Source organism: Primulina eburnea, chromosome 4, assembly GCF_022965805.1.
Source record: "Primulina eburnea isolate SZY01 chromosome 4, ASM2296580v1, whole genome shotgun sequence".
In the NCBI taxonomy this organism is placed as follows: Eukaryota; Viridiplantae; Streptophyta; class Magnoliopsida; order Lamiales; family Gesneriaceae; genus Primulina; species Primulina eburnea.
This window is the reverse complement of record NC_133104.1, coordinates 37,868,676-37,894,443: the sequence shown is the minus strand read 5'-3', so window position 1 is coordinate 37,894,443 and position 25,768 is coordinate 37,868,676. Positions and strand designations below refer to the sequence as shown.

The 25,768-nt window shown below is 40.0% G+C and overlaps 1 protein-coding gene and 1 long non-coding RNA gene across 2 annotated transcripts; one reads left to right on the top strand and one right to left on the bottom strand.

Moving 5' to 3' along the window:
- Positions 1–50: 50 nt before the first annotated feature.
- Positions 51–2,069, bottom strand: LOC140831111 (uncharacterized). The gene is made up of 2 exons (XM_073194890.1): positions 1,484–2,069; positions 51–596 (listed from the first exon to the last, which is right to left on the bottom strand). Exons 1-2 carry the CDS (start codon positions 1,959–1,961, stop codon positions 193–195), a joined length of 882 nt encoding a protein of 293 aa, XP_073050991.1. The 5' UTR covers positions 1,962–2,069; the 3' UTR covers positions 51–192.
- A 1,253-nt stretch (positions 2,070–3,322) lies between these two features.
- On the top strand, positions 3,323–4,702 carry LOC140829848 (uncharacterized). Its single transcript, XR_012117564.1, has 3 exons — positions 3,323–3,775; positions 3,856–4,507; positions 4,604–4,702. It is a non-coding gene; the product is annotated as an uncharacterized lncRNA (long non-coding RNA).
- The last annotated feature ends 21,066 nt before the right edge of the window (positions 4,703–25,768 follow it).

The window sequence follows — 25,768 nt, the reverse complement described above, 5'->3', positions numbered from 1 at the left end:
ACTTGAGGAGAATAAGAACATTCGAGGAGTAAACAACCATCGACATTAGATTGATTGCTGGAAAATACTTACTAGACTAAACCCGGTACATAGGTAACTAAAATCGTCGCACCCTACAAATTACGAGACTAATTTGATCTTTCGCCTTTACAAAAAGCAAGAAAAACTAAGAATTAATCCCTCACAATTACATCATTTGAATTGTTCAACCAGATCAGAAAAATCCTTCAGGGTTCTCGAAATCTTTTCGAGATAAACGATAAGCTTATCGCCCTGTTGTCTCGTTAAATCTGTTTGTACGGCCTCAGCAATTTTCGGATTAGCCAATTTGTAATCTGCATCATCATCAATGTTGCATTCAAGTAATGCATTTATCTGGAATGCATTTTCTCGAAGGATAGTACACATAATTTGCTCCTTCGTTTCAATAGTGCTCTCAGGCAAACTTCCAACGTTGCTGTTTGTGTCTTCAAACTTCGCATTTATGTTGCTCGACTCTTCAAGCTTTACCTTTGGGCTTGTGAAGTATCCCCATGGGTTCAACTTTTCAATTCTTCGTTTTTTGCGCTTCGTCCTACGGTTTTGTTTCTTGGAACCTTTTTCGTATGAAAAAAAAACACCTAGATTCAGTATATGTTATGTGACTTAAGAACGCAGTTTCTTGATCAATATTCAATTGTGCGCCAATGTTTTTGATAAGGTACAAAAGCTCAACCTCGATATATATGCTAATATCTACAGAAAGGTTATTGATTAGCAAAAACAAATTTAAAACATAATGGTGAATATCAGAACTGCATAAGGGAAATGTAATACCCCCATCCCACATCTGGGAATGATTTCATAAGGTTCCAAGACTACTCAACGGATTTTAGCAACTTGAGTTGATGTTTTTGTGCGCAAGGGATTGGTGACAAGTAATTGCTAGCCGAATAATTCGTGTAATGTGTCACTTGCAAAGGCCATAAACGTGACGGGAACAACTTTATTCTTTTTTTTCTCCCATATGAAAATGCCGTTCCCACTTCCCCTCATACAACACATACAGCGGTAGCCTGTGTCTCAGACTCTCAAAAGTTACCTTCCATATGGCAAAAAAAATCATAAATATCAAATTATTACTCTTTCCCTCGATCATAAAAAGCAGACTAAACGATCGAGAATGTTCGCTTTCGTAAGAAGCAACATTTCGCGTTGAATCCTACAGTTTCCCGCAAGTGAACTAATCTTACACCACAATCTGTTCTTTAAAGATATGCTTTACAGTCTACAGATAACAGAATCTCAAGATTTAAGCATCCGAATACAAAGTTTCTTACTCTAAGATACTCTCCGTGTTCCATTCTGCACTAACATTTTCGTATGATCTTTTGATATATATATATTCGTGATTGCATTCTCCAAAAGTATAGACTTTTAGTTTTAATTCGTCCCGCAATATAGCCACTATGTTTTACAAAAATAGGAAAAAATAAAATCTTACCAGTTTCGAAGAATTTAGTCACTCGGCCCTGAGCCTCCGGGTCTGAATCCGGGTCGGTATCCATAACCGCCTGCTCCTCCTCCTCCTCATCCTCCACCAGCTTCGCCGCCTCAAGGCCATCAATCCCCTCATCCACCACCTCGTCACCACCACTCCTTTTCCCCTTGGCACTAACACACTGATCAATGGCATCGAATAGCTCACCATGAAGAGACCCATTTCCCCCAGAACCGTTTTTCACCCTCCTGTAATCACTGAAGAGCTCGTCCCACTTACGACGGCACTGATTCAAGTTCCGGTTGACATCAAGGGAATTGCAGTTGTCGACAATCTGCTTCCATTTCTGGTAGGAAGGCAGCGCGGCGCCCCACTCCGATTCGATGGCGTTGATTTCGTTAATGAGAATTAAGGACTCTTCCGCCGACCAATCTGGGGCGGCTTTTGATCGCGTCCGGTGGGATACTCTCGGTTCCGCCATTATCAGTAATTTTCACGAGAAATTGAGAATCGAAGGGTTGTCGTCTGTGGACACATATAGTGATGACCATTTTCTTCTACTTATCTCGATATAATAATATTAATATTATTAATAATAACATTAGTAATAATAAATTCGGGTTTGGATAATCTGTCGGTTCCGTTGTTATTTTTTATCACAACAAATTTGAGTTCGGGGATTCTTTAAACCCAAAAAATAGGGATGAAGACGGAGATGAAATTTAAGAGTGTGAAATTTAGGGAAAAGAGAGTCCTTTGGGACTTATTTTAAAAAAAAGATTGAGATGTCAATTTACGTAAATATCTCTGTATTTTAAGTTTAAAATTGATTAACCCTTCTTCACTCCTCTAAACTTCTTCACTTTACTGTCAACCCTACGCAATGCATTCGACTTCACTCGTTTTCCCGTCGACTAAATCCACGCTTGTGAATCGACGAAACACTTCTTCAATTTAATTTTTTGCAACGCATCCGAGAAATGGCTGACCAAAATATGATATGTTCACTTTTATTCTGTTATTTGATTCTTCGTGTGTGTGTTGAGAAAGAAATTGTAGAATCGTCGTGTTGAGGAAGAAAGGGCTTCTTGGTCGACCAAGCGATGGTTTGTTGACTAACGCTTGGTCGACCAAGAAGCTCTGGTCAACGAAGAAGCTGTGGTGGACCAACTCTTGGTGGACCAACGCTTCTTGGTCGACCAAGCGACCAAACGTAGGTTGGTCCACCGACGCTTGGTCGACCAAGCGTGGGTTGGTCGACCAAGTGTGCTGGTTCAGTGTAACATTAATTTTTATTCTAATATATTTGTATTTGTGACATGTATATTTGTCGAGCAAACTAGGCAGTGATGCAATTTTTTGCTGCAAGATAACACTCGAATCAAGATATAAAGAGGTTTCGGATAAGATTTTTCACTACCTCAACAACGACGAGAGAGCCCTTTTTTTAGAGCAATATCATTTTGGTAATTTGGTTAGGTATCATAGAGATTTAAATATTTCTAGTCAAATTATGTGGTATTTGATGAGTAATCAGATAGTTGACACGGGTAGTGATGAGTTTTGGATGGTGATGCGCAAGAGGCCGGTTAGATTTTCTTTGTTATAGTATTGTTTAATAACCCGCATCGATTGCGGTACAGAGCCTGCAGATGTACCAGAGGGAGGTGTCTTTGGCTCCAGACACTTTGGCGGTAAGTCTGAGATTGTTTTAAGTGAATTGGAGGCAAATATGAGTGTTCAAGTGCAGAATGAGACTGGTGCAGACGTGGAGAAGTTAAAGATGGCTAGTCTTTACTTCTGTTGTTTTGTGTTCGGTGAGGGGACTAAGAAAAAAACGAATATGATTGACCCTAAATACCTGAGGCTTATAGATGATTTGGATAGGTTTAACAGCTATCCGTGGGGTAGAGTAGCCTTTCGTGATACGGTCCGATGTTTGAAGAAGGACTTTTTATGGCGATACAATAACCTCACCGAGGCACAGTGTCGGAAAGAAGTTGATGGCAGCTTCCTTGTCGGTGGTTTTGTGTTGCCTCTGCAGGTATATAATTTTTTGAATGTTAAAACTGGATTTGTTATCTTTATTTCTACTAATAACATTGTTCTAAATTTATGTTACAGATCTTCGCTTATCAATATTAACCGAGCGTGGCACAAAAGTTTGCAAGGAGAAGAGATGTGAATGGTTTGATGTTGCCCACGATGTTTCAGTGGGTGACTAACACGTGGTCGTCAAACCGTGCCCCAACTGCTGGTGATGTCACTGCAGCCTTTGGTGACTATGCTATAAATGTAAGTAATATGAATTGATTTGATATAATAAATATGTACTTAATTTTTAATTAATCTGATACGTTATGAATTAAATGTAGGATTGTATTAGATGTTTGACTCCTACTCCCGAGGAGCTTGTTTCATCGTATTATACGACCGGGGATTTTGTTGATTCTGCGTCCGATGCGGTCACCACTCGGGTACTCTAGCTCTAGAGGCAGGGTCAGACAGACATATGTAGCGAGCAACCTCTGCAGTCTCCCTCAGTCCAGCACATGCATTCTGCACATTCAACTCCCTCTGTCCAGCACACGCCTTCTGCCCATGCATCTCCTAACGTTTCCGGCACCCGTCCTGGTGATCTCAATAGATCCAGCTCTAGCACCAGTTCTCCTATGCGTACGGGTCCTAGAGTCCACTTTGGACTCAATCCTTCCCGCCGCCCATCACCCTTGGAGCATCGTTTCGAGCGGCGATTGACTGCGTTGGAGGATTCCGTTACGTCCATGCATGTTATGATGTCAGCAGAATTTCTTGAGACTAGAGCGTCTATCAGGAGTATAAATCAAGCTCTAGTTGACATGAAATCGAGTTTCAATCTTGGTCTCGATGAGTTGAGATTGAGTTTGACTGAACAGATTAGAGCTGGTTTTGCTGAGATGAGGTCTAACATGCCAGTGCAGCAGGACAGAGATTATAGCATAGCCTATACCAGAGAGCGGGATAGAAAAGCATTCGAGACAGATTTTGGTGAGTTAATTTTATTAATTATATTTTTGTTTATGTAATTTAATGATTTAGTACAATTCTCATAATTATTTTAATTTGTTTAATGTGCACTTTTAGGTGTGGATGATAATCTGGCCAGGAAAATTGGCAGTACTAGCCAAACACTACATATTTTTGAGCCTAACCTTCTGGTCATTACAGAGGAGTCCTCAGAAGGTGAGTTAATGCACCTTTTGATTTAATATTTATGTATAGTATATTAAACAACAAACTTTTTATTTTTAGATATTCAAGTTACTCCGATTCGCGTAAGTCATGTGACCACGTCGAGAGGTTATTACAGTAAACCTTGTCTATTCATATTTCATTAAAGTTGTTATTATTTTAATTTGTTGAATGTACGCTGTTAGGTATGGCTGATAATTTGGGTAGGGAAATTGGTAGTAGTAGCCAAACCCAACAGATATCTGAGCCTAACCTTCAAGCCATTCCAGAGGAGTCCACAGGAGGTGAGATAATGCACATTTTTTATATTTATATTTATGTATAGTATATTAAACAATATACTTTATGTTTTTAGATATTCAAGTGACTCTAGATGTGTGTATGTCAGGAGGCGAGGCGACCACGTCGAGAGGTTATTAAATTATACCTTGTTTATTGTTCATATTTGCATTAAGTTGTTACAATGATCATTTTATAGATGACGGTGTGAGGCCACTTGCGGCGACCGTGACACTGAAGGTATCGATGCTCGACCGTTCGCCCAGTAGGATTCGAGGTTTTTACGCCGAATATGAGAAGTCGTTCTACGGGCCCATGGCTATCGCAAAATCGCGTGTCACTGTCTTTGTAAGCTTTTAAATAAATCTTTTATAAAGTTTAAATTTATAGAGAACTTCTTTTAAAACATTGAAAACCTTTTGTTATGTTGAATTTAGCACATCGGCGAAGCTCTCCGTGGATTGCTTGAAATGCATATCCGACATCCTGAAGTGATGTCGGCAGATGATTAGTTGATGGACAGACATTTCTACGGTTCGATATCAGTTTTGGCCGAATCTAAAGATATCTATTTCAACATAAATCTGGCACCGATTGTGAGCAAAGTCAAAGGTAGTGATCCAAAATGGCCGTGCCTTTCGTGGGAAAAGGCACGAAGAATTCTCATCCCTGTCTACACAGATCAGCGCTGGTTTTTGCTAAAACTCGTGACTGGGGTGAATAAATTCATTATATATGACTTGCAGCGAAGGCACGATCCAAAATTCAAAGATCTGAATGAAGAAATAGAGCATATACTTATAAATGCTGCTCGTCTGCTATCCATTGTTGGGAACAACCCACACCCCGAGAGGCCATGAAATATAAAACTACATGATAAATAGAGCATATCTATTTCACAATCGAACTATTTTGTTATATTTTTTAAAAAAAATCGTAATTTCAAAATTATGTTATATATTTTAATTTATATATGAATCACTTCATCACAATCTTAGTATTTTGTTACATTATAAAAAAACAGGATTATGTTATTTGTTTTAAGTTAAATGTGAATCGTGGAATCACAATCTAACTATTTTGTTATATTTTAAAAAAAATCGTAATTTCAAGATTATATTATATATTTTAATTTACATATGAATCACTTCATCACAATCTCAGTATTTTGTTACATTATAAAAAACAGGATTATGTTATATGTTTTAAGTTAAATGTGAATCGTGGAATCACAATCGAACTATTTTGTTATATTTTTTAAAAAAAATCGTAATTTCAATATTATGTTATATATTTAATTTACATATGAAATCATTTCATTACTGTCTCAATATTTTGTTACATTAGAAAAAACAAGATTATGTTATATATTTTAAGTTAGATGTGAATCGTGGAATCACAATCGAACTATTTTTTTTAATTTTTTTTAAAAATCGTAATTACCAGATTATGTTACATATTTTATTTTACATATGAATCACTTCATTAATGTCTCAGTATTTTGTTACATTATAAAAAACAGGATTTGTTATATGTTTTAAGTTAAATGTGAATCGTGGAATCATAATCGAACTATTTTGTTACATTATAAAAAATAGGATCATGTTATATGTTTTAAGTTAAATGTGAATCGTACAATCACAATCGAACTATTATATTATATATTTTAATAATTGACATGTGTCACAATATGACAACAAAAAATATGAATCGTAATTGCATTACCTTACATGTTTTAATTTATATATGAATAACGGAATCATAATCTCACAACTATCCTAATTTCACAATTATGTTACATATTTTCGACAATTATTAATATCTATTTAAAAAAAACAAACTAATGGTCGACCATCAAGCTAATGGTCGACCATGAGCTTGATGAGCTTGGTGGTCGACCAAAGAAAACTAATGGTCGACCATCAAGCTCATGGTCGACCATCACCCTCATGGTCGACCGATAGCTTGATGGTCGACCAAAGAAAAATAGTGGTCGACCATGAGCTTGAACGTCGACCAAAATAAACTTATGGTCCACCAATCAAGCTAATGGTCGACCATTAGGCTCATGGTCGAACAAAAATAAAACTTGGGTCGGTCCTCAAGCTATCTCTTGCTTAATTCACCGATCGAAGTAATTCTGTTTTGTTTTCTTCTGTCAACTCTCTTCTCTAACAAAAGAGGCAACACCAATGGAAAATTAATGTTTCGTGGCCATTCATTTTCTTCCGGAATGGGATACACAGTCTCTGAGTAAGTCATGCACCATGACAATGTAGAATAGTACTTTGAACACATATCATATAAATCAATCTTCGCTAACCAACTAGCTGCGATGGCATGAGCACATGTGATTCTATCAATATCAAAAACTCGACATGTGCATCTTTTTTATTCGAGGTCCACTATGACCGAATGTCCACGACTCCTAACATCAAACTCCAGACGTCCTAATTCCAAAACTTGCATTCCTTGGGCATCTGTGAACCTGCTATGAAGAATCCCCTCGATCGTAGGGGTCAAGTTAGTGTTACTTGCAATTGATGCATGGCGATATCGAGCAAACCAAGATGAGGCCAGTTTCTGCAAAGAATCTAATAGTGCAATGATTGGCAGCTTCCTTTCTTCAAGTAGTCTAGCATTGATCGACTCAACCCCGTTTGTCATCATAATATTGTAACGGGTCTTCGGAAAATACGCTCGAGTCCATCTATCAAGTGAGTCTCTCTCGTCCAAATATTGCGCTGCCTCAGGATATCTATTTCTAAAATCATTGTATGCAATATCAAACTTGAAAGTTTAATAAATTTTTGCAATGTGCAAAAACATTTCGGTTGCACCTTTTTTTTTTGCATCTAGTCTTCATTTTTTGAGATAAATGCCACGTACAATGACCATGATGTGCATTTATATAGACAGTAGAAACCACATTAATGATCCCCTAATTCCTGTCAGAAATTATCACCAATTCATCCTCATCAGGTACTACTTCTAACAACTTCGTTAAAAACCAACTCCACGAAGAAGTACACTCGACATCTACGATTCCCCACGCCAAAATATATTGGTGATAATTTCCATCTTGTGTCGATGCCACCAGTAAAACACCATTATATTTGCCCTTCAACCACGTCCCATCAATTGATACTACTTTCCGCATACTTCGATATCCTCTAACGCATGCATCAAAAGCAAGAAACATATACTTCAATCGATTTTCCTGATCGACAAATATGTCTGTTATTCTTCCTCGATTCATCTGCTCAACCATGTGCAAATAACAACTCAATCTAGTAAAACTCTGCGTAGGATCACCTTTCAACATATTGTCTGCTAGTTCTTTCCCTTTTCCAAGCCTTGTAGTATGATATATCAGAATTCATACTATTGTGCATCATCGCCATCACCGCTTTTGGCACCATTGGCATTGGATGAGCTTTGGAAATTATCCATTAACATATCACGAACAACAGCTGTAGTGACCCGTTCCAGAATCACCTACTAGTCAAGAACTAAGCATACAACTAACTTAATTAATTATAATCAGAGATAACAGCGGAAATATGGCCAACAACAATAGTTATACAACCCAATCGAAATCGAAGTCTAGACTAACTCAAAATGAAATATCCAGTACAACCATATCGAATCAAATGGAAAACACTGAAAACTAAACCAACCAGCTACTCAACGTCCTCCTCCTGCTCCTCCTGAGCCATCCAACCTGAGGCCTGCCCCGTGGGAAATGGGGTGTCCAAGAATAAATAAAACCGAGGACGTGAGCGATAAGAACGCCCAGTACAAAAATATGAGTATACAAACCTATATGAAATGCACATGCTATGATATGATACCAGGGTAGTCAAGAAACAGGAATCACAAAGGATCTCAAAATGCTCAGTCTAGAGGCGCCAAGTGGATAGTGCCGCGCGGTCCAACCTCTGGGTCACTGCATCCACTACAAGACAGACGTGGACCTAAAATGTCCCGGACCACCGAAGCCCTCCCGACCCGTCGGCCACTGTGTACTCTCGGTGTCCATGCGTCCACAAGACAGGGCTGAGCGGCCCCAAGATATAGCTTATCTCGAAAGAGATACAGCTCAACAGTAAAGGCTATCTCGAAGGAGATACGGCTCAACATGATATGCAATATGCATCATAACTCGTGACATAATAGCATGCATCATATGACATATAACAATGCAGCAAATACTCATGCAACACATATATGAATGTATACTCGACCAGGATATCTCGGATAGTACTTTCGTACCTCTATCACAGCAAGCCTAGCCTTACGCAACACCGCTAATCAGGTTTAGCACAAGCCTACGCATCAAAAGCATACTCAATCAATACTACCATGCTCGACTAGCAAAACCAGTACTCCCTAGTACTACCAAAGGTTTAGGGTTTACCTTCGTCCGTCGACAGCCCTTTGATGTCGATTGCCTTGAAACTCAGGCGCCGCTACGCTACTACTCCTGGCAGCTCTTGGCTATCGCTCGACCAACAACTAACCCTAGAAACCTTCCAAACTCTCCAAAATGAGAGAAAACTCAAGAAATTGGCAAATCAAAATGAGGAAATCCGAGCACTATTTATAGGCCATGTTCGGATCCTCCGAACAACACTTCGGAACGTCCGAACGCTACGTGTCCATTGGCTCTTGACAGCTCATGATCGGATCCTCCGATCATACACTTCGGACCGTCCGAACATGCATGGAAAATGACGTGTCGATCAACACTTGACACCTATGATCGGATTCACCGAACTACACTTCGGATCGTCCGAACTCTTCGGTGCTTCCGAACCCTCTTCGGTCCGTCCGATCATGACCATAGCCAAAATTACATCTTAAACCTTCTTAATCACCATTACTCCGTTAATTACCCAATTTGGAATTCGGGCTACTACATTCTCCCCCCCTTAAAAGATTTCGTCCTCGAAATCAGGCTTAGAGAATGAACAAAACGAAATAACAACATCATTAATACATCTCAATTGTTGTTGAATACAACTGATACTATGATTACAACTGAAAACACAAACTTATACAAAGCACAACTCAAAAGAGCTCTGGATGCTCCGAACGCATACGACTCTCTAACTCCCAAGTGGCTTCTTCAGTGCCTCGACGCTGCCACTGCACTAAGACAAGAGGAATGATCTTATTCCGCAACACCTTATCTTTGCGATCTAGAATCTGAACTGGTCGCTCCACGTAAGACAAATCCGTATCAAGTTGAACTTCAGATGGATGTAAGATGTGCAACTCATCTGCTACATAACGTCTCAACAAGGATACGTGGAACACATCATGAATACTTGATAGGTACGGCGGCAACGCAAGTCTGTAAGCTAAATCTCCCACACATTCCAGTATCTCGAATGGACCAATAAATCTCGGAGACAGCTTACCCTTGAGACCAAATCTCAAAATCCTGCGAAAAGGCGAAACTCGGAGAAACACCTTCTCACCTGGTTGAAAATGAAGAGGTCGACGCTTTGTGTTCGCATAACTAGCCTGTCGATCCTGAGCAGTCTTAATCCGCTTCTTGATTACTGCAACCTTATCTATAGCCTGCTGGACTAACTCCGGTCCCTCTACCTGTCGTTCCCCGACTTCATCCCAGAATAATGGAGTACGACAACGTCGCCCGTACAACGCCTCAAATGGTGCCATACCAATACTACGATGATAGCTGTTGTTGTACGCGAACTCAATCAAAGGCAAATGATCCTGCCAAGCGGGTCCGAAATCCATAACACAGGCTCGCAACATATCCTCAAGCGTACGGATAGTCCTCTCTGATTGACCGTCAGTCTCCGGATGATAAGCAGTACTCAGACTCAGTGTAGTACCCAAAGCTGACTGGAAACTACCCCAAAACCGTGAGGTAAAACGAGGATCTCTGTCACTAACAATACTGACAGGCACTCCATGCAAACGTACAATCTCCTGAATGTACAATCGAGCCATACGATCGAAAGTGAAATCACGATTATACGGCAGAAAATGAGCAGACTTGGTGAGTCGATCCACCACTACCCAGATAGCATCGCTGTTCCTCGAAGATAATGGCAAGTGAGTAATGAAATCCATCGTAATATGCTCCCACTTCCATTCTGGAATAGGTAAGTTCAACAACAATCCTCCCGGTCGACGGTGCTCTGCCTTAACCTGCTGGCAAACTAGACACTTGGAGACAAACTGATACACGCTGCGCTTCATCCCTTTCCACCAAAACCGCAGCCTCAAGTCTCTATACATCTTGTTGCTTCCTGGATGAACACTTAACTTGCTTCGATGCGCCTGAGACAATATCTCGTCCCTCAAAGTGTCATCCTCTGGTACTACAACCCGATTAGATAAGCACAGAAGACCATTGGACTGATAATGGAAATTACTATCACCACCAACTAACCGAGCTAATCTCTGAGTCTTGAGATCAGACATCTGAGCTTCTCGAATCCGAGTGAACAAATTGGGCTCAGATAAAATGGTAGCAACACGAATGCTCTCCATACCTTTCCGATGCTTGAAGTTAAACCCCAACGAGCAACTATCCTGGATGGCACTAGTCATAGCACAAGTCTGAAGTGCAGAGGCTCTCACCTTGCGACTAAGCGCATCAGCTGTGAGATTCGCAGAACCTGGATGGTACTTGATCTCGCAATCATAATCCTTCAGCAAATCCATCCAACGACGTTGCCTCATGTTCAACTCAGCCTGAGTGAACAGATATTTCAGACTCTTATGATCAGTAAAGATTTCAAACTGAACACCGCACAAATAATGACGCCAAATCTTCAGCGCAAACACAATAGCTGCCAATTCCAGATCATGAGTGGGATACTTCTCCTCGTGAGATTTCAGCTGTCTGGAAGCATAAGCAATCACATGACCGTTTTGCGTCAACACACACCCTAAGCCTTGAGTGGAGGCATCGGTGTAAACACTGAAACCATCAGATCCTGACGGTAACGCCAAAACAGGTGCGGAAGTCAGAAGTCGACGAAGCTCTCTGAAACTATCTTCGCACTCGGATGACCACTCAAATGGAACATCCTTCCGAGTAAGTTGCGTCAATGGTCTGGCTATCTGAGAGAAATTCACGATGAAGCGACGATAATACCCTGCCAGACCTAGAAAACTATGGATCTCAGCCACCGTCGTCGGACGTGACCAATTCAGCACTGCTTCAATCTTGCTGGGATCCATAGAAACTCCTTCCTTGGAAATCACGTGACCAAGGAATACCACACGATCAATCCAGAACTCGCACTTACTCAGCTTAGCATACAATTGCTTCTCGCGAAGAATCTTCAACACAATCCTCAAGTGTTGGGCATGCTCTTCCACACTGTGGGAATAGATCAAGATATCGTCAATGAAAACCACCACAAACTGATCCAGAAAATCTCGGAAGACTCGGTTCATCAGATCCATGAACACCGCTGGCGCATTCGTCAATCCGAATGGCATAACTAGAAACTCGTAATGCCCATAACGAGTACGAAATGCAGTCTTGGAAATATCATCATCTCTGACTCTCATCTGATGATAACCCGATCGCAAGTCGATCTTGGAGTAAACAGAAGTACCCTGAAGCTGATCGAACAAGTCATCAATACGGGGTAAAGGGTACTTGTTTTTGATCGTCACCCGATTCAGCTGGCGATAATCAATGCACAACCGCATCGATCCATCCTTCTTCTTGACAAACAAGACTGGAGCTCCCCAAGGCGAAACACTCGGGCGAATATAACCCTTATCAAGAAGATCCTGCAATTGCTGCTTCAGCTCTCTCATCTCTGACGGAGCAAGACGATAGGGGGCACGAGAAATCGGTGCAGTCCCTGGCATTAAATCTATGCCAAATTCCACCTCTCTAACCGGAGGAAAACCAGGAATCTCATCTGGGAAAACATCAGGAAATTCACAAACCACTGGAATATCCTCTAGACCAACACTACCTGTGGATGAATCAATCGCATAGATGAGGTAGCCTTCCCCGCCCGACTCTAAAGCACGACAGGCTTTCAGAGCAGATACCACTGGCATCGGAGGTCGCGCTCCCTCACCATAGAAAAACCAACTAGAGCTTTCAGTCGTACGAAACTGAACAAGCTTCTGGTAACAATCCACAGTAGCTCGGTAGGTAGTCAATAAGTCTATACCCAAGATACAATCAAAATCTTCCATCTCTAGGATCATAAGATTCGCAGTCAACTCGTTACCCTCAAAATCTAAGGGACAACCCATCACTAGACGCTTCGCTAACACCGAATGACCCATCGGAGTAGAAACAGAAAGAATGACGTCTAGAGAAACATAGGGTAACCTATGACGCTTAACAAATCGTGCAGAAATGAAGGAATGAGAGGCTCCTGTATCAATAAGAACAAAAGCAGGAATACCGCATAAATGAAAAGTACCTGCTATGACTCTCTCCGTCTCATCTGCAGCCTGATCCTGGTTCAGCGCAAAAACCTGACCTTGGGCACGAGGTCGAAGATTCGAACTACCCACTGCCTGACCCTGCCTCCTCTGCTGAACAGTCGTCTGAGATCCAGAACCGGATCCTGCTCCACCTCGCAACTGAGGACAATTCTTCTTAATATGCCCCATCTCTCCGCACTGATAACAAGCTCCTGCGGCTACTCGGCATTGCTCCGATGGATGGTTCTTCCCACAATGCGCACAAGACTCCTTCTTCTTACCAAAGCGGAAAACACCACTAGATCGAGATCCAGATCCAGAAGAAGATGAACCAGATTTCTTGAATGACTGAGATCGAGGCCTCAAAGTACTCGGAGGTCTAGAAGAAGAAAGAATAGCCCTACCACGCTGGAGACTGATCTCTGCCTGGCGACACCGGTTCACTAACCCATCATAAGAAGTAGGATTATCACAGACAGTGACTCGATCAAAGATCTCCTGATTAAGGCCCTGGAGGAAATGATCATACTTGGCCTCAGAACTGCCACTGATATGAGGAGCGAAGGGTAACAACTCAAAGAATTTCTGCTGATACTCATCAACAGACATACTCCCCTGCTTAAGGTTCAGGAGCTCAATCGTCTTGGCTTGGCGAAGGGCTGGAGGAAAGTACAGCTGCATGAAAGCTGCACGGAAATCGACCCAAGTCACCCTACCTTGGGACTGGACTATCGGCGCAGAAGTTGATCGCCACCACTTGCGCGCACGGCCCTCGAGAAGAAAGCTAAGGGTCTCTATCTTCTGCTCCTCGGTGCACTGAAATGCACGGAAACAACTCTCCATGCGCTCTAACCAGTCCTCAGCATCATCGGGAGTCTCACCACCAACTAAAGGCTTAGGCCCCATCTGAATAAAACGATGCAAATCGAAACGCCTAGGACCATCCCGACGATGACGATGCTCACGATGACGTCTATGATCGTCCTGGTCACCCCATCGACCTACACTCCCCTGACTACTCCCGTCATCAAAATGGTCAGCCATCGCTACAAGATAGAATAGGGAAAATGGTAAAATGGTCAACGGAAATCCCAAAACAGAATCTATATCCCAAAATCATACGCATGCTCTGATACCATAAATGTAGTGACCCGTTCCAGAATCACCTACTAGTCAAGAACTAAGCATACAACTAACTTAATTAATTATAATCAGAGATAACAGCGGAAATATGGCCAACAACAATAGTTATACAACCCAATCGAAATCGAAGTCTAGACTAACTCAAAATGAAATATCCAGTACAACCATATCGAATCAAATGGAAAACACTGAAAACTAAACCAACCAGCTACTCAACGTCCTCCTCCTGCTCCTCCTGAGCCATCCAACCTGAGGCCTGCCCCGTGGGAAATGGGGTGTCCAAGAATAAATAAAACCGAGGACGTGAGCGATAAGAACGCCCAGTACAAAAATATGAGTATACAAACCTATATGAAATGCACATGCTATGATACCAGGGTAGTCAAGAAACAGGAATCACAAAGGATCTCAAAATGCTCAGTCTAGAGGCGCCAAGTGGATAGTGCCGCGCGGTCCAACCTCTGGGTCACTGCATCCACTACAAGACAGACGTGGACCTAAAATGTCCCGGACCACCGAAGCCCTCCCGACCCGTCGGCCACTGTGTACTCTCGGTGTCCATGCATCCACAAGACAGGGCTGAGCGGCCCCAAGATATAGCTTATCTCGAAAGAGATACAGCTCAACAGTAAAGGCTATCTCGAAGGAGATACGGCTCAACATGATATGCAATATGCATCATAACTCGTGACATAATAGCATGCATCATATGACATATAACAATGCAGCAAATACTCATGCAACACATATATGAATGTATACTCGACCAGGATATCTCGGATAGTACTTTCGTACCTCTATCACAGCAAGCCTAGCCTTACGCAACACCGCTAATCAGGTTTAGCACAAGCCTACGCATCAAAAGCATACTCAATCAATACTACCATGCTCGACTAGCAAAACCAGTACTCCCTAGTACTACCAAAGGTTTAGGGTTTACCTTCGTCCGTCGACAGCCCTTTGATGTCGATTGCCTTGAAACTCAGGCGCCGCTACGCTACTACTCCTGGCAGCTCTTGGCTATCGCTCGACCAACAACTAACCCTAGAAACCTTCCAAACTCTCCAAAATGAGAGAAAACTCAAGAAATTGGCAAATCAAAATGAGGAAATCCGAGCACTATTTATAGGCCATGTTCGGATCCTCCGAACAACACTTCGGAACGTCCGAACGCTACGTGTCCATTGGCTCTTGACAGCTCATGATCGGATCCTCCGATCATACACTTCGGACCGTCCGAACATGCATGGAAAATGACGTGTCGATCAACACTTGACACCTATGATCGGATTCACCGAACTACACTTCGGATCGTCCGAACTCTTCGGTGCTTCCGAACCCTCTTCGGTCCGTCCGATCATGACCATAGCCAAAATTACATCTTAAACCTTCTTAATCACCATTACTCCGTTAATTACCCAATTTGGAATTCGGGCTACTACAACAGCAGAACTCGCTCCATGGATTCTCTTTCGTCTCCCAGTCAAACCACATGTATGTGTATTGCAATATGTTCGAACGGAGAATGCACGTGAATCATTCTTAATCAAAGAGGTCCAGATTCTCCACTTACAATCGACATTACACATTTTACGACGTACACCTTTTGGTTACTTTTAACCGTCTCAAATTCAAAGCAAGCTTCCAAACTTATTCTAATTAGCTCTTTTTTCACCGCTTCTCGGTTCGGAAACTCTTGACGAACAAACAAGTTTGAACCATCCGTGAATGAAAATGTGTCATTCTCAATATCCACATCCGCATCCAAATTTGCGTCATTGCTTAGATCCAAATTTGCCTCGACCTCAATTGCGTCATTACGTGCTTCATCATATAACTCATCTTTGTTACTGCGATCCACATGCAGGACATCCACATTGTGCGCTTCGTCGAATGTGTTACTACGATCCACATGCATGGCATCCACATTATGCGCTTCGTCGAAAAAATCACTGCTATTATTATGATCCACAGAAACAATATTCAAGTGAAAATAATCATAAAAAAAATGACTATGTTCGTTAATATTGCAATTGTTTTCATCAATACCATATCCGTGCGCATTATCAAAAGGATCAAAATAACTAAAACATTCAATTTTAACTTGAAGCACTGGCCTACTTCTCGGACAACCAAGATACAAATATGCTTTCAAATCATGGTCATTCTCTATATAAATTGGTTGAATGTTCCACGGCAAATCTAGAAGATAACTCAACTTCAAGTTGACAGTGTCTTATATTTTCCCAGCTCTATATAGTTCACTTTTTAAATTTTCAAAATAACAATTATCATCATCCACTGGAATAGCAACAAACTTTGCATTGGCCCCTGGATTACATTTATAAACCAGCCCCTCCGTCACTTTTCGTTCCCATCAAAATGAACAACAATAACTGTTGGCATATCTACAAAGTGCACAAACAAATATGATAATTAGAATGAGCAAAATGTTTTAATAACCAACAAAACGCACATGGTCGACAAAAAATTAGTTGGTCGACCAAGAAATTATGTCGGTCGACCAAGATGATCACGGTCGACCCGGAAAAAACAAGAACTTGGTCGATGATTAAGAGTGTGGTCGACCATGAAAATTTTTTCTTTGGTCGACCAGGAAGAATTCTTCTTGATCGACCAGCTTAATTTTTGTTGGAAAACATTCTTCATTTTAATTTTGGTCGACGAAGAAAATAATGAACGACACAAATTATTCATCTTAATTTTTGTCGATCGCTGCATGAAATGAAGAAAACAATGAACTGGTTCAAAGAAAATGGAGCAAACTTACTGTATTTTTCTTCAAATAGAGACGAATTGGTCTTCAAATACAGAAGAATGGGGGCAACATATGTAGGAGTAGATTTAGATCTGGATCTGAGGAATGAGCGCAACAACAACTGAGCAACTACACTTTGTCAATTCGATTTAATGTATCGCGGAAGAGGTAGATGGGGTAGATGAGTTCTTTAAATTTGGGAAGGTTATAATTGGGGAATTTTGTGGGGATTTTGTGCGTGGAATGAGAAGAAAGAGAAGAGAATAATTAATTTAGGAAGTTACAAGTTTAATTAAGGTTTAACATAATAATTAAGAGTCAACTCCTTCTTTTTTTAAAAAAAAAAATTCAGACTCCTTGTTTTTTAAATCCTTCATGACGTAATCCCATTTTTTAATTGGCCCAATTTAAGGGTGGGATGAGGGAAACACACTCGCGCAGACCCGTCGTGTTACCATATTTATATGTATAGCACTGTAAAACTGAAACTCTAGTAAAAAAAATAAATGTATTTATCTCTCTTGTGATACGGTCTCACGAATCTTTATCTGTGAAACGGGTCAACCATACCGATATTCACAATAAAAAGTAATACTCTTAGGTACTGTTTGGTTTAAGTACTTATAAATATTAATATAAATAAACCTATCATATCACTTGTTTTGTACAAATATTATTTATCTCGAACAATCACATTATTATTTATTTATTTCACATCAATCAAATTCATAATAATTTATCTCACATCAATCAAATCAATAATATAAAATTACGATATTACCTTTAATAAATAATATTATTAATATATCTCCATACTATATATCTCATACCATGAATCAGACGGTACCTTAGCATAAAAAGTAATATTTTTTCATGGATGACCCAAATAAGATCGATATATCTCACAAAATACGACTCATGAGATCGTCTCACACAAGTTTTTGCCATAAAATAAATTGTTGATTTTTAAAAAGCTTTCATTCTTTTTCTTTATTTTCAAACAATGATTTCATTAACATGTTCATAAATTAATATAAAGCAAGTGCATACAAGAATGCAAGCAGAAGGATAAATGAATCAAAATCTCTTTGTATTAATCTGATCAATAGTCATTTCTATATAAAACATTAAATTTAACTAACAAAAACTTAAACTCTACCAACTCCCTTTACTCCGAAAATATGGTTACAAACCAAACAACTTTCTATAGCCATAAAGCCAAGACTCAACAATCCAACTAATGCAAAAGACTCTTCAAACTCTTCAGCTAAAGTTAACTAAGCAACTTGAATAAACCAAATAATTCTCCACATCCTCCCTTGAACTGATCTTCTGCTTAAGTGGCTTATTCAATATATCAGTCACTTGATTTTCATTTTTGCAGAACATAAAATCAGTTGTTCCACATTATACAGATTGTGTACGTAGGAAATGATATCTAATATCAATGCGCATGCTCCTTCTACGGAGAACTGTTTTTTTTGAAATTTTAATTGTTGGCTCCTTCCTGCTGGTATTGAAGCGTTTCAAGTAATGTTCTTAACCAAATTGTTTGATTTGAACATGTTGTTGCCACATATTTTGCGTTTGTAGTTGACAAATAACAAGTCGTTGCTTTTTTCACTACCATGAAACACTCTAGGGCTCATCATGTTTGTCCATAGTTGGGTCATTTGTAAACTTCACGCTCCAAATGTTCATTCTTGGGCGTAAGGAATGTCGGCAGAGCATTTATTGCATGTTGGAATTGGCTGAATTCGTTGAATTTCAAACGTAGTGGTTGGGGAATAATTGGCACACGTTGTGTGACCAAATTTGATAAGTTTGAAACGTAACCTTTTTGTTCAGACGAGGAATTGCATCTATAAATAGATGCATTCCTTCATCAGTTGGAGCATTCCATTCTCAAGTAATATCTTGAGTTTTCTCTCTTCTCTCATATTATTTCTATAATATTTGTGAGGTGTTTGTTCTCCTGTATTAAGAGAGTGTATTCTCTTTGGAAACACAGTGAGTGAGTTGTACACCACAAAATATTATAGTGGAATTCTTTTCATCTTGCCCGTGGTTTTTACCCTAATAATTTTTAGGGGTTTTCCACGTAAATCTCAGTGTCCAGTTTATTCTTTATTTTCGGGTTTTATTATCTCAAATTCCGCACGTGGGACCAACAAGTGGTATCAGAGCCTTGGTTCAAAATTTCTTAAAATTCTGAGTATGCTCTGTGGTTGCAGCCTAGACTGATCTTCCACATCAGAAAAGATTTTTTGAGATTTTTTATTTAAGGCGGGATTATTTTGTCCGGTCTACGAAAATTATTGTAGACATAATGGCGGGAAGGTACGAGATAGCAAAGTTCAACGGAAGCAATTTTATGCTGTGGAAAATAAAGATACAAGCAGTTTTAAGAAAGGAGAATTGCTTGGCGGCTATTGGAGATAGACCGGTGGAGATTACGGATGATGGAAAGTGGAATGAGATAAATGATAATGTTGTTGCCAATTTACACTTGGCTATAGCTGACGAAGTTTTGTCAAGTATCTCTGAGATAAAAATAGCCAAAGTTATCTGGGATACTCTCACAAAGATGTACGAGGTCAAATCCCTACACAATATGATTTTCCTAAAGAGAAGGCTTTATACTCTTCGGATGGCGGAATCCTCATCGATGACCGACCATATCAACACACTAAATACTCTATTTGCCCAACTCACTTCCATGGGGCATAAAATAGGGGAAAATGAACGTGCGGAGCTTCTACTTCAAAGTCTACCAGATTCATATGATCAACTTATCATCAACATTACCAACAATATTCTTATGGGCTTTCTAAGATTCGACGATGTCTTAACTGCGGTTCTCGGAGAAGAAAGCCGGCGCAAGAATAAGGAAGATAGGCTGGTATCCTCGAAGCAGGCAGAGGAGTTACCGATGATAAGAGGAAGATTTATGGACCGTGACTCCAGTGGGAGCCAAAGGCGAGGTAGATCAAAGTCGAGAAGTAAGAAGAAAAATATTTACTGCTTTAAATGTGGCGGTAAAGGGCACTTCAAGAGAGAGTGTACGAGTATCGATAAAAGTTCTCAAGGAAATGTGGCCAGTACTTCAGGCAGTGGTGAAATATTATTCAGCGAAGCAGCAACAGTTGCAGAAGGCAGGCACAAATTTTGTGACACATGGATTATGGATTCAGGAGCGACGTGGCACATGACGTCTCGGAGAGAATGGTTTGATCATTATGAACCAATCTCAGGAGGATCTGTATTCATGAGAAATGATCATGCCTTGGAAATTGCTGGGGTTGGTACTGTCAAAATTAAAATGTTTGATGGCACCATTTGCACCATACAGGAGGTACGACATGTGAAAGGACTGACGAAAAATCTTTTGTCCTTGGGGCAATTGGATGACATCGAGTGCAAAACTCGTATCGAGAACGGGCTCATGAAAATTGTGAAAGGCGCGCTTGTGGTTATGAAGGCGGAAAAGGTTGCTGCAAATCTGTATGTACTTTTGGGGAAAACACACAAGGAGGCAGAATTAGCTGTTGCATCAATTGGTTCAGGAGAAGAATTAACAGTGTTATGGCATAGAAAGCTCGGGCATACGTCAGAACGGGGGTTGAAAATTCTCTCAGAACGGAAGCTGTTGCCGGGACTTACAAAAGTGTCACTACCCTTTTGTGAGCACTGTGTTACCAGTAAACAACACAGATTAAAGTTTGGCACTTCTACTGCCAGGAGCAAAGGCATATTGGAGCTGATTCATTCGGATGTTTGGCAAGCACCAGTTGTATCCCTAGGAGGAGCGAGATACTTTGTCTCGTTCATTGATGATTTCTCTAGGAGATGTTGGGTGTATCCAATCAAGAAGAAATCAGATGTTTTCCAGATCTTCAAAGATTTCAAAGCGCGGGTTGAACTTGATTCTGAAAAGAAAATCAAGTGTCTGAGGACTGACAATGGAGGAGAATATACCAGTGACGAGTTTGATGCATATTGTCAACATTAAGGCATCAAAAGACAATTCACGACGGCTTACACGCCTCAACAGAATGGAGTGGTGGAGCGGATGAACAGGACCTTGTTGGACAGAACAAGAGCTATGTTGAGGACTGCAGGTCTAGAAAAGTCATTTTGGGCGGAAGCAGTCAAAACCGCTTGTTATATTATCAATCGTTCTCCTTCAGTGGCGATTGATCTAAAGACTCCGATGGAGATGTGGACTGGGAAGCCGACAGATTATTCTCATTTGCATACATTTGGAAGTCCGGTGTACGTTCTGTACAATGAGCAAGAAAGATCGAAGTTGGATTCGAAATCCAGAAAATGTATCTTATTGGGCTATGCTGATGGAGTAAAGGGGTTTCGCTTGTGGGATCCTACTGTTCACAAGCTTGTCATCAGCAGGGATGTTATCTTCGAGGAAGATAAAGTAAAGGGAGACAAAGGCACACCGAATTCAGAAACTACTATTTTTCAGGTGGAAAATAAGACGGACGAATGTCAAGTTTCTTGTGAAGCAGTACCAGAGCACGAAGAACAAGAACATGTTGAGTCTGAGGTTTTCAATGTGAGGCAGTCAACTCGAGACAGAAGACCACCAGGTTGGCTTTCAGATTATGTCACTGAAAGCAACATTGCATATTGTCTATTATCAGAGGATGGTGAGCCATCGAGTTTCCACGAGGCTACTCAAAGCTCGGATGTATCCTTGTGGATGATAGCAATGCAAGAAGAATTGAAGGCATTAGACAGGAATAAAACTTGGGATCTTGTTACACTACCACGAGGGAGGAAAGCCATTGGAAACAGATGGGTCTATAAGATCAAGCGTGATGGCAACAACCAAGTGGAGCGGTATCGTGCTAGGTTGGTGGTAAAAGGGTATGCTCAGAAAGAAGGCATTGACTTCAATGAGATATTTTCTCTTGTGGTTCGGCTTACAACAGTCAGAGTGGTGCTGGCATTGTGTGCGGTGTTTGACCTACATCTAGAACAGCTAGATGTGAAAACGGCATTTCTTCATGGAGATCTTGAAGAAGAAATATATATGCTCCAGCCAGAAGGTTTTGCAGAAAAAGGAAAAGAGAACTTGGTTTGCAGATTAAAGAAATCTCTGTACGGTCTCAAACAGGCGCCGAGGTGTTGGTACAAGAGATTTGATTCCTATATCATGAGCCTTGGATACAACAGATTGAGTGCAGACCTTTGTACGTATTTCAAGAGGTCTGGTGATGATTATATCATTTTGCTGTTGTATGTGGATGACATGTTGGTAGCAGGCCCCAACAAAGATCAGGTCTAAGGATTGAAGGCACAGTTGGCTAGGGAATTTGATATGAAGGACTTGGGACCAGCAAACAAGATTCTAGGGATGCAAGTTCACCGAGACAGAAGTAACAGAAAGATTTGGCTTTCCCAGAAAAATTATTTGAAGAAAGTCTTTCAACGCTTCAACATGCAAGATAGTAAGCCAATATCGACCCCTCTTCCTGTTAACTTCAAGTTATCCTCCAAGATGTGTCCTAGCAGTGAAGTAGAGAGGATGGAGATGTCTCGAGTACCGTATGCATCAGCAGTGGGAAGTTTGATGTTCGCTATGATCTGTACAAGACCGGACATTGCTCAAGCAGTGGGAGCAGTTAGTCGGTATATGGCGAATCCTGGAAGAGAGCATTGGAGCACTGTTAAGAAGATCCTTAGATACATTAAGGGTACCTCGAATGCTGCATTATGTTATGGAGGATCGGATTTTACACTCAGGGGCTATGTCGATTCAGATTATGCAGGTGATCCAGATAAGAGGAAATCTACTACTGGTTATGTGTTTACACTTGCGAGGGGAGCAGTAAGCTGGGTTTCAAAACTGCAGACAGTTGTGGCGTTATCTACAACAGAGGCAGAATACATGGCAGCTACTCAAGGTTGCAAGGAGGCAATATGGACTAAAAGGTTATTGGAGGAGATCGGGCACAAACAAGAGAATGTTCTTTTGTTTTGTGACAGTCAGAGTGCCTTGCACATCGCAAGGAATCCAGCCTTTCATTCCAGGACGAAACACATTGGAGTACAATTTCATTTTGTGCGGGAAGTAGTAGAAGAAGGAAGCGTAGATATGCAGAAGATCCATACGAAGGAAAACATAGCTGATTTTCTGACCAAGCCAGTGAACACTGATAAGTTTGAGTGGTGTAGATTCTCAAGTGGCCTAGCAGAAACGTAAGCAGTAGGGAATGGCAAGATTGAAAGGATGTGTGGAGATGTGTTTGATTATCAATCAAATCTCCAAGTGGGAGAAATGTCGGCAGAGCATTTATTGCATGTTGGAATTGGCTGAATTCGTTGAATTTCAAACGTAGTGGTTGGGGAATAATTGGCACACGTTGTGTGACCAAATTTGATAAGTTTGAAACGTAACTTTTTGTTCAGACGAGGAATTGCATCTATAAATAGATGCATTCCTTCATCAGTTGGAGCATTCCATTCTCAAGTAATATCTTGAGTTTTCTCTCTTCTCTCATATTATTTCTATAATATTTGTGAGGTGTTTGTTCTCCTGTATTAAGAGAGTGTGTTCTCTTTGGAAACACAGTGAGTGAGTTGTACACCACAAAATATTATAGTGGAATTCTTTTCATCTTGCCCGTGGTTTTTACCCTAATAATTTTTAGGGGTTTTCCACGTGATCAGTGTCCAGTTTATTCTTTATTTTCGGGTTTTATTATCTCAAATTCCGCACGTGGGACCAACAAAGAAGGTGTGTTAGTTGTCTCACATCGGTGGTATTTAATTCATGGGAGTTGTATATACAGTCTTGGACAATCGTCCCCCTTGAGCTAGCTTTTGGGGTTGAGTTAAGTCCAAGTTCCAATCTTCTCCTCATAATCACTATCAGAAAAAGTCATGCATATTTTCTTTTTGTTAACATCTTGAATCAGAGCGAGCTGCATCCATGGATAATGGTGAGGGAATGGTAATGGCCTATATCACTGTCAAAGCACCAGTTTCAATAATGCAAATCATTCTGGATTCCAACATGACACAGAGCCTTCACCCGAAGAATTCATACCGTGTATCAGAACCAGCTTTTACACTCAAAGATATCACGTCACGGCCCAATTCCACTCTGTAACAAGTTTAAAATACTGGGGTGGGTGGGTCGATGCAACATCCTTAAAATATAATTATTATTTCCCGACCTAACACAAAGGATTCCATCTCATACAGTCAATGCGCCTCCCTGTCCCCAACCAAAAATTCGTTAAAATCATTTTCTATTATTTTTATTAGTAACACTTCTTTTCAATTAATTTAATGATCTCAAATGACATAACATTTTTGATATAAAATATTTTTATAATAATATTTAAAATATAAATACATTCATTATATTATATCAATAATTTTAAATAATTATTCAAAAACTAATTTTTATTAATTTTAATAATTAATTACATAAAATAACACTTCATACATCATATGCATAAAATACAAGGTATTCACGAAAAACAATGTTGTCAAGCTATAATACTAATTATTAAAAATAAAAGGACTATGATAAAAAAAATTATTAAAAAGACTAAAATCCTTTCTATTATGATTTATGATGTGTTATAATAGATATATATATATATATATATATATATATATTTGACATTAAAAAATAATACTTTTATATGAATGATCTAAATAGAATAATTATCTCATAAAATTAACTCGTGAGATCGTCTCACATAAATATTTATATAATTTCAATTATATAAATATCTATTTGCTAAACAATAAAATTTCGGATCAATTACAACATATAAATTTACAAACAAAGATATAGTTTCTATGTGAAATGTTATGCAACACCAGTCTAGTAAACTACTAATTAAAACACGTGCCCCATGGGCATAGGCTGTGTGGTAAGGGCCTGGAGTGAAGGACTGTTAATCCATGTTGACAAGGGTTCGAGTCTCGACTCCTCCTTTATCGTGAATTGCTCCAGCCAGGGACGGATCCAGGAATAGAAGTTGGGGGGGGGGGGGCTTGAACTCAATATGATAAGTTATATATTATTAAAAAAAATTTACATTATATCGTTCAACGAAGTTGTGCTCTACGAGATTTTAAAACATAAAATTCATCAATAATAGAATTTACATCAATATGTTTAGGTAAATCTCGTTCAATATAGAATGTCAAACAATCGGCAAGAAAGTCATCCTCCATTTAATTGCGAAGTGTCGTTTTCACATGCTTCATTGATGAAAAAGCCCGCTCAGTAGTGGCAGTAAACACAGGTAATTTCAAAACAAGATTAATGTTCCATTTTGAAAAAGTTCAGGTTATAATCCTAAACAAGAATAAAATAATTATTAAACAAATAAAAAAGTAATAGTCAATCAACAACTCAA